The sequence below is a fragment of the Prinia subflava genome, chromosome Z (genome assembly GCF_021018805.1).
Source record: "Prinia subflava isolate CZ2003 ecotype Zambia chromosome Z, Cam_Psub_1.2, whole genome shotgun sequence".
Classification (NCBI taxonomy): domain Eukaryota; kingdom Metazoa; phylum Chordata; class Aves; order Passeriformes; family Cisticolidae; genus Prinia; species Prinia subflava.
Genome location: NC_086283.1, coordinates 8,157,597 through 8,171,898, shown reverse-complemented (window position 1 = coordinate 8,171,898; position 14,302 = coordinate 8,157,597). Strand labels below are relative to the sequence as shown.

Here is a 14,302-nt window from a genome sequence, read left to right as displayed (position 1 = left end):
TACTTAGTATTAAGTGGTGGTGTAGAATTCAGAGTCCAATAGAAGGATCCAGTATTTTAATACTCATAATGTAATCTATACTCTATGCAGGGTGATATACTGAGAACAGTCATAAATTCTTATTTTCAGCTTTGAGTCTGTGGTCATAACTCTGGAAGTAAGTGCACAGTTCATAAGTCATCAGGAGTATCTAAACTTAGGAGCTGAAGTGCAGAGGAATTTAATCACTAGAACTTAACACAAGGCACTGCTGAAATCTGCCCTGCCAACTTAATTTCAGTGTTACTTTTCCTTATTCTCTCCCTACTTCTAGGGGGAAGTTAAGTATTTCATTCTTAGCTCTGTTATGCCTTTATTTTGTAAAGTGATGCTTTTTATAGAAAAGAGGAAGAATACAGATATTTTAGACTAAGAGAACTATTTTTCCTCTTACTTCAAAATGATGATTGTCAGTGAACCTCAGTAAATTCAATACTATGGGTTCCTTGGGAATACATTTGTGAATTGAAATCAAACGCTAACAGAGTTTTTGAATGTAACAATTACTTTTTTAACAGACACATTGCATGTGTAATAAATACGTTAATACAACTATAACATCTGTCAGGAACTGCCTACTTGGGCTGTGTTTTACAGAAAAAAGAAAAAACAACTTTTTTTCTTTTTGTGCTGCCAAGAGAAGTTTGCCTTTCAAAATGTGAGCTTTCATCTGCTTATTATTGGAGATTTTTCTGTAAAGTTTTTCTCACACAAAAGTTTCCACAATGAAAATTTGCCCTTGCCATCTAGCATAATCATCTGCTGCATTTCCATTTGGCCTAGGCATATACCTATAGTCACAACTCCTAGCAGAAGATTCTGCTTTCAGGGCAAAATATACTTTCTTCTACAGCTGTTTCCTTGCAAACCCAGCAGGTACTTTGTTGTGAGTCTGGCATTGGTGCCAGCTGTGAGAAATCTATTTTCCTTGCAACTGTTGAAACTTTTTCCAACTGACAAAGAGTGAGAGCTGAAAAGGGTTGCTGTATCTGCAGCACATAATCCTCAGGAGGACTGCAGACATGGTCATCACTCCTTCTTTATCATGCACAGTTCCAGCCTTTATTGTGGGAATCTTTCCTCACTGAAGTCCTGCTTAGGCTCACCTGATCTTCCTCACTACTTGAGAAAATACTCCCTTTCAGGTTTCCTGGAAATATCTTGTTCAGTCTTACACAGGAAGAAATGGAAATTACTACCCTCTTGCTTAAGAGGGGAGCAGGAGGTATTCTTGTCCTTAAACATGCTGTTCTTCCCAAGACCTTGGAAAATGAAGTAAGGGGAAGGGTTCTGGGGAGGGCCATGTCTACATGATGCTTGCTATTCCTTGACCCCATGAAGATGGAAACAAAGTAGGTCAGAAGACAGCAAGTTTTATGATACACATAAACACTGTTAGGAGCTCTCAGGAGCAGCAGTGGCGTAACAGGCGACATCCTCACAGCTGAGTTTGGGTTAGGCCAGTGACTTGTAGTGTCATATGTGTATTTTCCTTGATGGCTGGCATTTTACAGGTCAAAATGAAAGGGAATGGATTTCTCAGTTTTATAACACCATTTAAAAATATTTTGCCTGAAAAGAGTAAGCTGAAGAATGTTACTCAAAACCTAAGGGATTACAGAGTTTCACGACAAATTTAAAATCCAAACGTTAAGAGCTGGTGAAATTTCAGATGTAGTTGTGTAGAATCAATGTTTTCTCTAACTTTACCTCTACAGTGAATATACCTTTTCTCACTCCATTTACTACATAGACCCATCTAAGTTTTCTGCTTTACTTCTGAAAAGCAATCAATGAATTACTGACTTTGTTGTAACCGGAGGTGTATTTATCTTTCTGGTTCAGCATCTTAACCTGGGGCCTTTGCCTCTAGAGTCCACAGGAGGCATCTGTCACCTCCTCAGCTGGCATTTTATGAAGTGGCTGCTCTGTGTGTGTATTTATGATGTAATGGGAGACTCAAGGCTTACTTTTCTGCCACATGAATTGAGTGACAGTTGATAAGATAATGCTTAGTACTGGGAGATGGCTCTTTGAAAACTTCTGGAAAAAATGGCAATTCCCTGTCTGCGAGAGACCTCCAGACAGCATTGTAGAATATTAGACACGAAGGTTGATAACTCATTTTTTTAAAGTTCTTGCTGGCTGGATTTGTGAATAGGTTTATTATTTTCATCTTTGTTGTCATCTTTGTTCATTGTTATACAAATATCTAAGTACAGTAATAAGTAACAAATTATTCTGGTTTACTCAAAAAAATCAACACATATTCTTGGAAGAGGATTCTGAAGGAAATCATCTTGTTTGAAGTTCTGTCTACTAACATGGAAATTGTAGGCTGAATATTTTCAGTTCAAGCCATGAATTTTCTATTAAATTGTAAATCAGAAATGGTAGCCCTCATGGATAGTCCTTGACAAATATAGCTGATATCAGATGCTTTCTTTTAGTATTTTCTAGATGATAAGGGATAAATTTTCTCTGTTTAAAATAAGTTGGATTGTTTAAGTGAGATTGTTTAAAGTAAGTTGTCATCATCTTTCCTGCTTTCCTCTGCCACTAATTTTGAAGCAGGATAGTGAATCACTGAATTGCTATCAGAATCACTGATAGTGACTGCAGCGTGATATTTGCTTTCTCTCTCCTCTTCCTTCCAAGTGCTGCCTGGTCCTGGACATGGCATCAACATGAATAGTGGCAAGATATGGGCAGCCTGAGCTTGTGTGTTGCCTAATGAAGCAGCTGGCAGTTCATCTAATGCTAATATTGTCATTTTTGAAAAGATATCTGTGAAACCAACCCAAATACGCTGCTTGGCTGGACAGATGGACGGCGCTTTGTGCAGGATGTTTTGAACACTTGCTATCAGCTGAACTGCAGACAGAAAGCTAATTGCTGTATTTTTCCTTCCCTCTCCAGCAGCTTGAACTGGTAGTTTTGCCATGCATGCCTTGTGTGTTTTCTTTTCCCACCCTCTTCTCTTGTGCCCTTCATTTCAGATCTGAATGAGTGTGGACTAAAGCCGCGGCCGTGCAAACACCGGTGTATGAATACCTACGGCAGCTACAAGTGCTACTGTCTGAATGGCTACATGCTTATGCCAGATGGAACATGCTCAAGTACGGCCAGCCTTGGTGCTTGCTCTTTTCCAGCTCCTCAAAATCTCTGCTCGAGTTGCCCCAGAAAACTGTAAAATGAGGATGAGTCCTGAAGTAAAAGACTGATCTTGCTGGAAATCAGGCAGCTGCACAAGATGAGCTCCTTTTTTTCTAGTTAAATTAGGCTGAAAAAAACAAGAGCAATTGTTCTAGTTTTATTAGTTTTATTGGAAGTTTCCCCCAAAGCATTCTTCAGCGCTATAAATCACTGTTAATTGGCCTTGGAGTACAAGTGCTTGCAGTTTTCTTTGCTGCAAGTCATCTGCATTTCTGCTGCCTTATGGCCTTAAAATCTTCAACACTGCAGATGCTGGTTGTTTGACTGATATAAAAATTGTACTGCCATCTCTCTGGAGATCAGGTTCCTACTTGTTCCCATAAAAACAGTTACTTTGAATATCTGGACAGAGAGAAGGGGAGAGAAATTACCTTCAATTAGAGATACCCCATTTTTAAAATGGCAGTACTGTCCAGGAGAGTCTGTAGTGCATATTAGGCTTTCTGTTCTGAGGACTGCATTCAATAACACAACTTACTACAATTGTGGTGGTTTTCTCTTTTTTGTTAAGTTTCTTAGAGATGTACTTTGTAGAACAAAAAATTTTACTAGCAGGTGTATTTCCTACATGAAGGATACCTGTGAAGCTCAACAAGCATTTCCCCATTTTTACTGTAAATATGTGATGTCTTAATTCTCCAAAGTTTTCAGTCATTTTCTAGTAGTGATCACAGTCTTTATCTATGTTCAACTATTTTTCTCCAGATGCCCTTTCTTGCCTGATGGCAAACTGTCAGTATGGCTGTGACATACTGAAAGGGGAGGTGCGCTGCCGCTGTCCTTCTCCAGGGCTGCAGCTTGGGCCTGATGGCAGGACTTGTGTTGGTAGGTGAACAAATGTAGATTTAATTTCAATTTTTTTTTCTCCAGAGTGCTTTTATCCTTACACAGAATGCAGTTCAAGAGAGTTTCAGATGTACTTAGAATGCACAGAACAGGCCGTTTGAAGTTGTTAATAATGAGAGTAGTAATAGGGCTGTTGCTCAGGTGCCCTTGTGTCAGAGATTGCCAGTGTTTTCACCCAGTCCTACAAGTTTCATTGTCTGCCTAAAGCCCATGCAGATTCCTTGGTATCCAAGCCCTTGGCCCTTGCCACTCCTGCTATTGGGTCATTTTAAACTATTGCTAACTCCAAAATACCTGCATAAAAAAAGGAATGGTGAGATCACCTTTCCCTCATACCCAACAAGGTCATGCCTAGCTCAATGAGTGGAGGGATAATTTGTAAAATTCATTTAAATCATAGTGGAGCAAGGTGAAGGTCTGTGCATGTTCCCAGTATTAGTGGGATTGAATGCGTTGTCCTTCTTCCAAACTGTGAAAACTGCAAGTTAAATTAAACTGTATAAAAGTGAAATGTTTTGTTCCATGTTTATGAACATGGAAAAGGTGCTTATGGTTAATCAGACTGTACTGCGGTCTGAAGAACAGTGTGACGTGTGATTTCATCAGTCGTTAACTATACATCCTGCTCCAGTGATTTTGTTATTTACATTCGATGAAGTGCTACAATTCCATAACCAGTAACACCGAAAGACTTTAAGGAAATGGGGATGTCCTAATCATCCCTTTGGGTATCTTGGCTGTCCATGGGGTAGGTGGTTTTCCAAGTGCCTGACCCACGCTGACCAAGAATTTGTTGGCAGAGGAAGGGACAAACTCTAGATCTTCTGATGAGAAGAGCAGGCTCCAAACCAAGTCAGAGGCTTTCTGAAGTGCATGATTGGCACATTTGTGTATGGAAAAAATGGAAAGAACAGGAGAAATGAAACCTACCATTGCTACATGCTGAAGCTGTGATAAATCCCATTGTGGATATTATGGCAGAGAGATCTTTAGAAGATACTTGTGCCATACCATAGAGAGCTGAGTGATTTTAAGTTCAAATTCAAGAAAGGTACACCAAGTAGAGAAATTTGCTAGAAAAAATGCTTACACTGTTCTTCTAGTGTGCAATTTTCCATTCAGGAAAGCTTCGTACTTTGAAACAAACAAAGTGGACTTTAATGCCAAAGACTAACACTGAAGCTGCTTGAAGCTCTTGGAGTTCTTCAGTGCAGTTTTCAAAAAAACACTTTTTTTTTCTCCAGAAAGGCTAAGAACTGTGTACTCACATTTTAGTTGGGTATTCATCATTCCAAATGACCTCATAACCTATTTCTAAAATTTCCGTAAGAATTTCAGAGCAGTCTGTAGAATAGAGAGAAAATAGTTACAGCAAGAGGTGTCTGTTCTTCCCACATCGTAACACACTGTTCTCCCCTTTTTTGGTAAGAAGTGATTGTGACATGCCCCCTTTCTGTGTCACTATCAAATTTGAGTTGCAGTAAAAACCTCAAAGAATTGAAGCTACTTGGGACTAAGGCTATGCTTTTTCCCCATATTTGTACAAGCTTGTCACTGTTGGGGAAGTTGTTGGCTCCAGCAAAGGTCTGGATAATGCTGCAGTACAAATAGAAGTGTAGGTGGTGGTAGGAAGATTGAAGTGTGCGTTGGCTACAGCTCGTGAATCTTTGAGGAGAGTTTGAAAGACAGCTGAGAATGCAATGCCTATTTTTAGCACAGGTGGAAATTCCTCTCAGCATTATTCTATTATTAGCTTAACACTTGCTGATCATTCTCTTGTTTAAAATGTTCCTTTCAGACAATCAGCAAAGAGCCACCAATTTGACTATAAAGGCAAATCGTATAAACTAAACCACAACAAAGTGAAAAAATAATTCAGCAAAGTATTCAGTGAAAGTGTGAATTAAATGGCTAATTAATTCATTAATGACCCTTGAATCAATAAAGCAATCAGTCTTGCCAGGTTTTTGTATTGGGATTTTTATTTAATAAAATGAGCCATATACACATTTCAGCTTCAGATGTTCTGAAATTGTTTGAGGGCTGCAAATAATGATTTTTCACTATAAAATTAATTCTTTTTGTCTGTGTGTGTTTAGAAAATTGAAAATACAGCCCTGTAGACTTAAAAATCCTGTTGTTTTAAAATTAGTCTCAGTTATTTTGTGCTTGAGTTGGTCATACTTGCAGCAAGAGAGAGAAGCAATACTGCTTTTCTGGTGCACACTGACCATCACACTTATTAGGTGCTGACCATCACTCTGCCTCATGTGCCTTTGGAGCAGCTCCCTGGAGCAGAGGTGAGACACCAAATCACCCCTCCATGCCCTGCTTTTCGTAGGAAGCAAGTATGAACTACAGCATATTGCAGCAGGCAAAGGGAAACAGCTCTACAACTTCTGGTCCAGGTGTGGATTGACTTGAAAGAAGTCACAGTCACTGTACTGTTTGAGAGCTGCAGGAAACTAATTGCTTGCATATCATCTTGTGGCTGCAGATCAAAAAGTGTATTTCCCCTCAGCACCCACACACCTCTCATTATATGCAAATGGAAGGCTGCAACATATTTTTGCATCAGTTTTGAATATTGTATTCATGAACAGTTCTGTCCTGTATCTCTAGGTCATACAACTGCCTACCACTACACTGCTGCCACAATATAATGTAATTTTTGCCTTATGTGAATTTGCAAAAATCTAAATTAATATGAATATGTACACAGGAAAAAGCAGGACATGCTACATTAAGTTTTTAAAGATCATAAGCCACACCATGACGAAGTGTATTCAGTAGCTAATCTTGCTCTTACTGAACTACCTTTTGAAGATGTGGCTTAAAGATTAAAAAACCCAACCAAAACCATCAAAGAACACAACTAACTCTTAGTAATCAAGAGTCTTAAGCTTGCAGCCTTGAAATAATAGTCTAATAAAGAGTAGAAAATTGTTGATTAATTTATAATAGGAATCATGGTAGAGTTTGTAAAACTTAGTAGCATATTAAAAGCCTAAAATGTTAACAATAAATTCAGATCAAGAGACAGATTTATGGGAAGATTCAAACCTATGGAGAGCTGCCCGGTATTGGCCTTGTTTTCTTTCTCACTGAGGCCTTTACTGCACCATTCCAGTAATGCTCTTGATGGAAAGAGAGAGCAGTCAGGCAGGCCAGGAGTGTGGGAGCTCAGGGGTTGAATCCCTCCTGTCCTCAGTAATTCTTCATGCGGAGTGGGACAGTGCCAGCAGGAGCTACTGGGACAACCCATCTGGCCAGTAATTCATGGCTTTAAGTCACTTCTTTTGGCTGTGGGAACACAGCTTGGAGAGAAGCTGAAGCTCCATCTCCCCCACCTCAGGTAGCTGCCCTAACTAACCAGCAGCTTTGTGGTAACATTTTTTCGGTGCAGTGGAAGAGACTTTGCCTTGTTCGGGCCTCTTTCACAAGAGCAGTAGGGCATCAATCATTTGGCTTTGTTTTGCGCTCTTGACATCAGCAGCTGAAGTGCTCCTTTTGGGAAAAGAACTGCATGGAGAGCAAAATCTTGCTTTCCCGTAGATCAAGAGCCTGAGAGAGCTGCAGAGCAAAGGCTTGAACTGTGCCCTGTAGATAACCAGCAAACACGAGGAGCTGCGTGCGTCAGGAGCAGCCGTGCGTGGCAGGTCTCTGCCTCAGTGGAGCATTAGTGTTTGAGCACTCAGCAGCCTCAGCTCCAAGGGCTACAGGGTGAGTGGTAGGCAGGCAGCTTTTGTGTGTCAGCCTGACCTCGTCTGAGAGTTCCCCAGGCAGGGAGAGCAGCAGTGGGTGAGCACAAGCTGCTCCCTGGGCATCTGCCTGTGACCCAGAGCTGAACTGGAGGGCACAGCCAGAAGAAGTGCTCAGGTATTACTGCTGGCTGACCAAGGGCCCTTATGAAAAATACTTTGGCTATTCTTTAGCTTTTAATTATGCAAACCCAGTTTCATTTAGACAGCATACATTGTGTTTTAACTGTTACTGAGAATAATACAGTTCCTTTGTTTCCACAGATATTGATGAATGTGCTACCGGGAGGGTTCTCTGCCCACGATTTAGGCACTGCGTCAATACTTTCGGCAGCTACATTTGCAGGTGTCATAAAGGCTTTGATCTGATGTACATTGGAGGCAAATACCAATGCCATGGTAATAACAAGCTATTTCTCACGTGCATGTAAGAGAGCTGCATGTTTGAAAACTAAATTAATGGCCCAAAGAGGAATGTTTCTTTATTATGGCTGAAATGTGAAGCAGATAGTTTTACAGTGCTTCAGTGTTTCAGGAAGAAAGAGATGAATTATAGAAATAGACTGTGAAAGTGAAGGCCTATATATGGCCCACATTCTTGTAACTGGTTCTTGTGTGGAAGCTAGTGGGGAGAGCAGAGCTGATGACCCCAGGAATTCCTTTCCAAAGCTGTTTTGTCTGCAAGGTTCACTGTCACTGGCAGTTGTAGGCTTGGAGCAGTGTCTGAGCTTAGGCTGTGTCTGAGATGTAACACTGGTGTGCTCCATAGCATGTCCTAAGATCCAAGATAAGAAAATGTGCACACTCTACTTCCTCCCAGCCCAGGCTGCCCAACTTTCCTTCCTCTGAAGACAGGTGGGGAAGAGACAGGAGTTGAGAAATAACCTGCTTTTGTCTGGTTGGAATGAGGTTGGAATGCAGCTGGTGTATGCCCTTCAACAATGATATTCCCAAGTCTCTCTGCCTTAGTTTTGCGAGGTCTCAACTGGTTATGATTCTTTCTGAAAAAAAGATCATGTGGGGATAATGAGGCATTGCTTTATTTTTGCTTAAGTTTTTTTTTCAGAGAAATTTGTATTCAGAGCACCGGAATTTGGAGATTTTGCTTGCATCACTGACAATAAGTGTGGCTATGCCACATGAAATGTTTCCAGGAGTTTCTACTTGATGTAGAAACACCTATACAGATGTATAATATAGGAAGAATTTTATGAAGAAAAACGAGTATATTCCTACACTCTGTTTTTTTCTTATTCTGCTGCCTGTAAGAAGTGGTTGTTAAAATTGTGATCTTAATGATCTCAGCTGCAATCTACCCGAGGCATGTCTGAAGCTGATGCTAAGGTAAAAACTGAGCAATACTAAAGTTGCCCAATAATCCCTATTTCCCCTAATGTTTTTATCACCACATTGATTTGTGACTGTCTATTTTCCTTTTCACACTGCTAAAAGCTTTATTTTTTTTTTTCAAATAATAGAAATTGTAATAATGTTTGGAGCTTTTTGCAGGGATAAGCATAAAGTCAGGTTTCTTTGAAGCAAACGATTTTTTTAATGTAAATTTTCTGTTGCAGATATAGATGAATGTTCCCTTGGCCACCATCAGTGTGGTAGTTTTTCACACTGCTACAACACTCCAGGATCCTACAAATGCAAATGTAAAGAAGGGTTCAGAGACAATGGAACAAACTGCATACGTATGTAATGCTCCTTTTAAACTAGAGATTCTGAAAACTTATGTGTCCCAATTTGTAAAGTTTTTAAGGTACAGCACTATCAGGCTGAGTTTCTCTTAACTACTTTTAATGCTAAATAAGGGACCAGGGAATGTAATTGGAGTTTTCTAGATCTTAGCATGCCTTGGTAAAAATACCTTTGCCTGAGACATTTTCATAATTAGAAAGAAATTGACCTCTCCCTATTCACAGCTTGATTCTAGAGATTGCTTCAGGATGAGAACAACTGAGTAAGCAGGGTAGGTCTGTTCAAACAGTGCATATTACTCATACCCTGTTGTTATGTATGCTCTACAACTGGCCTGTTTCAGCAGCTCACCTCATCCACTCCCTGCTGCTTCCCAGATGTGAGAAGAGCCAGGAGGGAGGATTTCTCTGGAAGGATTTGCTATTGGAAAATTCCCTTGGCCACCTTTCTCTTGGGAGAAGCAGCCACCCTCTTAGTGCAGAATAAGGTGTTGGAGCTCTCCCATATTTGACATCCCACAGGACTGTGCGGGTCTGTGACATCTGTTGGATCTTTTTGATCCTGCATTCCTTTGTGGGATCTGGTCTGTGGTGGCTCCCTGATCTCTTTAAAGAGCAGCAGCATTGTTTCCCTTCGGCTGTAGCTGTCATGGTGAAGAGTGTTCTGTCACATCCTGAGTGCTTGCAAGTATATGTGGGCACATTTCATGTGTCTTACTGGGACGTGGTCCTAAGGAGTGTTTTATATTTTAATATACTATAAATGTCAAAACTGTAGTGTATTCAAAGGGATAGTAATAAAAAAGTGGTAAGAGGAAAAACCCTCTTACCTGCCATCATCAAACAGTTCACTGATTAGCAAACAGTAGTTCTTCATTTTAAGTGTGTTATACTTGAAATGCTTGTACACAAAATATGTCACTAGAGTTCTTACTGAACCTTTCAAAATCTCCAGTGAAATATAGAACGCTTATTAACCAACAGAAAATAACATAACACAATATTCTTGTGTTTTATGTCTTCAGAAACTCTCCTTGTAAAACGAAGTTAAAATTTGTTGTCCTTTATGAAACATTGGAGGAGATGTTACTGTGGGCACTGTCACTGGGTTCAAAGTGGTGCTCAGTCCAACATCTCATTTCTGTGAAGCCTGAAAAATGTCATTTACTTAGTTTCCTGGTGTTTAGTAAGAGGAAGGATCTAAATGAAGGCTGGCTTGGTTCAGTCTCTATAATGATTAGTATTTATTGGCAAGGAAAAACGTTTAGAAGGAAAGGTCTACAAGAGCTTTCTTAAACCAAAGGTATCTGCCCATCTGTGATCAAAATGGTTGTAACATCGCGGTCTTACTAAACTCCCATTCCTGATTATGAACTGTCGAGTTTAGAGGGCTGCTTAACCCATGGCTTCCTGCCCACGCTTTTTTAACCAGCAGTGCTTTTGTGTAGGTTTTGCCAACTCTGAAAGAGGCTTGATGCTTGAGAGGTGGTGGGATGTGTCTTGACCTTCAGTCACTCTAAATTATCTCTAAACTGCTGCAGCGCCAAGTACAACCTAAAGGGGTGTGATAATATAGCAGTGCTGATGCTAAAGTATGTTTCTAACTAATGGAAGCCTTCAGAGGAAGAAAAATTTATTTCATCCAAGTCCCTCTGAGTCATAATGAAATAGATTGTTTAGTTTCTGGAGTGAGAGGCTGAGATGTCAATTTTGGTCCCATTTTGGTTCTCTTTGCAGTTATTGCTATTGTTACGATTGAACCATATCACATATTCAAGGCCAATTGCACTCTCCCTGAGGGAGGCAGTGGCAGAATGAGTAGGATTGTTGATGCTGACGTGATGTCGTCAGATTGTCAACTGACCACAACAGTGGTCTGTTGATACATCAGACCTGCTTGTGTTGCAGAAAGGCCAGTGACCAGGCCAACAACTCGTCCGGCGCCTGTGCCGACAACTCGTCCGGCGCCTGTGCCGACAACTCGTCCGGCGCCTGTGCCAACTCAGCCCGCACCTAGAACAACTCGACTGACACCCAAGCCAACCACGAGATATGTGCTAGTGACAAGGCCAGTCACGACACCGATGATGAAGCCTCCACCTCCAACAATGCCTCAGCCTACAACAGAAAGAGCTACACTACCACCACAAAGAACTCCTCTGGTAACAACTGAAGAGCCATCACATGTTCCCATTGAAACTACATCTTCCCAAGGAGTTACAGATGACAACAGGATCCAGCCAGATCCTCAGAAACCCCGAGGAGATGTGTTCAGTAAGTAATCTTCTATATGTCTTGGTTTATCAAAGCTGTAAATGAAAGCATGCACTATACTGTTTGGGTTTTCTGGAACACTGTACCATTGAGAACAGAGACATGAAACTGAGAAAGGTTGTATGGTAAAGCTGCACAAGTAGGTGATTTTATTACCTAACAAAGTTTGGGATGGAAGTTCTGAATCAATTAATCAAAAAAGTGTTTCTTTTTTCCCCTGAAATTACTCAGTATATTGTCCTGTAGAAGTACTTAATTATGCCTTCAGATGAAGGTTTTAGGAAAATGAAAGATGTTTTATTGAAAAGTATTGAAGTGCAACATAGCTCATAAAATAGTCAGTGGAATTAAATTCAGAGAGTTGAGAGTCCCTCCTAAACAAAGTATTACCATACCTTTAAGAATGGTAAAGAAATGGATCATGCTTGATTACCTTAAGACTTCTCTATGACCTTTTTTGCATGGGTTCAAATAGTCTCAGATGTTCGTGACTAAAAATGTATAAAAATAGCATAAAGGGTAATTTTATGGACCATGTCTGTGGAAGGGGATACATGACAAGCTGAAGATAGTAAAGATTCTGATAGCATGAGCACATGTAACTTTAAGAGCTCCTCTGAAATTTGCAGCACCATTGTGCCAGCTTTAGTGCATACCACAGGAGACATTACTGGCACTTACAGAGCTGTGCATATCTGCCAAGAAATACTCAACACCCGATTTCATCTTTAGTTCTGCGGCTAATTTTAGAGACAGGGAGGGTATGTTGGATCAGCTCTTCAGCTTGTAGAATAAAGCTACTGAAGCAGGGTAGTAGGAGGAAAAGTTTGCTGTCTCAGAGCAGGTGCACAAGCAATGTGGGAGTGTTTTTTGTGGTTGCTTTGGCATCTGTGTGGTGATTTCTTGGGCTTTGTTGTTCTAGATCATTACTCAGTGCAATATTTTATTCCTGGTAAAAGAGTTTTCCCTATGACATTTTATCTTTTGTAGACTGTTAGAAAATGGAGAGTGAAGCTGACAAAAGTTAGAAGACAAATCCTGGTACTGCTTAGTAGAATCTACTTCTGGTTTCATACTCAGTTAAAAATACAGAGATATGTTTAAGTGATATTTCTAAAAGGAAATACAATAAAGATTTATGAAGCTTAATCTAATGGGAACCCACAGTTAAAAATACAGATTTGTGGAAATTACTGTAGACTTCAGCATTGTGCTTCCCAGGTGTCTGTCTCATGTTGCAAGTGTTCTCTGGAATACTAAAGCAGAGGAATAGTTTTCAGCTATTTTCATGAAGTCATAAGAATCCTCTGTGTAAAGCTTATTATTTACAGTTGGTCTTTGTGTATTGTCCCCAGAGGGGTTTTGAAGCTAATGCTTCTAATGCTTTCGATACATGTGCTTTGGATACAGGAGTTTGGAAAATAGGAAAAGTAAAAGCCTTTTAAGTTTGGTTTAGTCTGACTGCAGCTTACATTATGGCACAGATAACAAACACAGGGCCTTTGCAAAGTGTTTATCAACTATTGGTTTAGGTCAGCCACCACACTCTGAGGTTTGTGATATACATGCATAGCTTCAAAGGCTTCAGTGCACAGTAGGACTGAAATGGGTTAAGCACCAGCTGTTCCTGGTCTCAGCAGGTAACAAAAAGACATAGTCCTCAGATCAAGTCAACAGATGTCTCTCTTCAATCCCATATAATTTCTTTTTTGATTCCCTGCAAGAGACATACTTGATACACATGTGTGTGTGACGTAACTGTGTGCCTGAAATATACTCCGCTTGTGCTCCAGATGATACTAGTAGTGTGATTTTTAATGATCTCATGTCTGTTTTCCTCCTCTCTCATCTTTTTCTCTCCTTTCCACTCTGCTTTCTGCTCTATTTTTCTCTTTTTTTCTTCTGGACATTTTGGAAGTATCATCTAGATAGTGGTCACTGGAGTCCTCTCTTACTTTCTGTCTAGAAGCATTTGTGTTAGGAGTGCACAAAAAGCATTTTTCAAGGATTTAAAAGCTACAGTCGAGTGCAAAACAGTTCCATTTCAGAAGAATATGCTACTTTCTCAAAGGAAGAATAAGGTGTTTCTTCACCTGTTGAATCCTGTTGCTGCAGGAGTTTGTGGGGAAGAGCAGAAGTTACATTTCCTCATTTGGGACATCTAGAACAGCAGGTAGAAAAGTTATAGCCCACATACATTACCACAGCAGGATGCACAGAGTGTGGGACTGCCTCTCCTCAGTACTGCACTTGTAAGGATGGCACAGAGACACTTGAACATCCCCAGGTGCCATCACAGCGGGGGCTCAGCAGCATGGGAGCATTATGCCAGGTGCTGCATTTCTGGGCGTTAGCTGGGCTGCAGACCCGGCTGCATGAGTGCTCTTGGCCCACAGTAAATGCGAGGTGAGGTGCGTTAGCTGAAACACCTTTCACGTTAGCTTACAGATGGGGTGTTGAGCT

The 14,302-nt window shown here is 40.5% G+C and overlaps 1 protein-coding gene across 6 annotated transcripts in view; it reads left to right on the top strand.

Annotated features, from left to right (window-relative positions):
- Nucleotides 1-14,302, top strand: part of NPNT (nephronectin) — a 49,129-nt gene that overhangs the window by 21,090 nt on the left and 13,737 nt on the right. For 4 of the 6 annotated variants that reach the window (XM_063422257.1, XM_063422251.1, XM_063422252.1 and 1 more), the window contains 5 exons: nt 3,039-3,158; nt 3,961-4,080; nt 8,127-8,261; nt 9,437-9,559; nt 11,474-11,839. In XM_063422257.1, the coding sequence (XP_063278327.1) occupies nt 3,039-3,158; nt 3,961-4,080; nt 8,127-8,261; nt 9,437-9,559; nt 11,474-11,839 (864 nt within the window). The remainder of the gene's footprint in view (nt 1-3,038; nt 3,159-3,960; nt 4,081-8,126; nt 8,262-9,436; nt 9,560-11,473; nt 11,840-14,302) is intronic. The other 2 variants (XM_063422253.1, XM_063422254.1) reach the window with 1 other exon arrangement.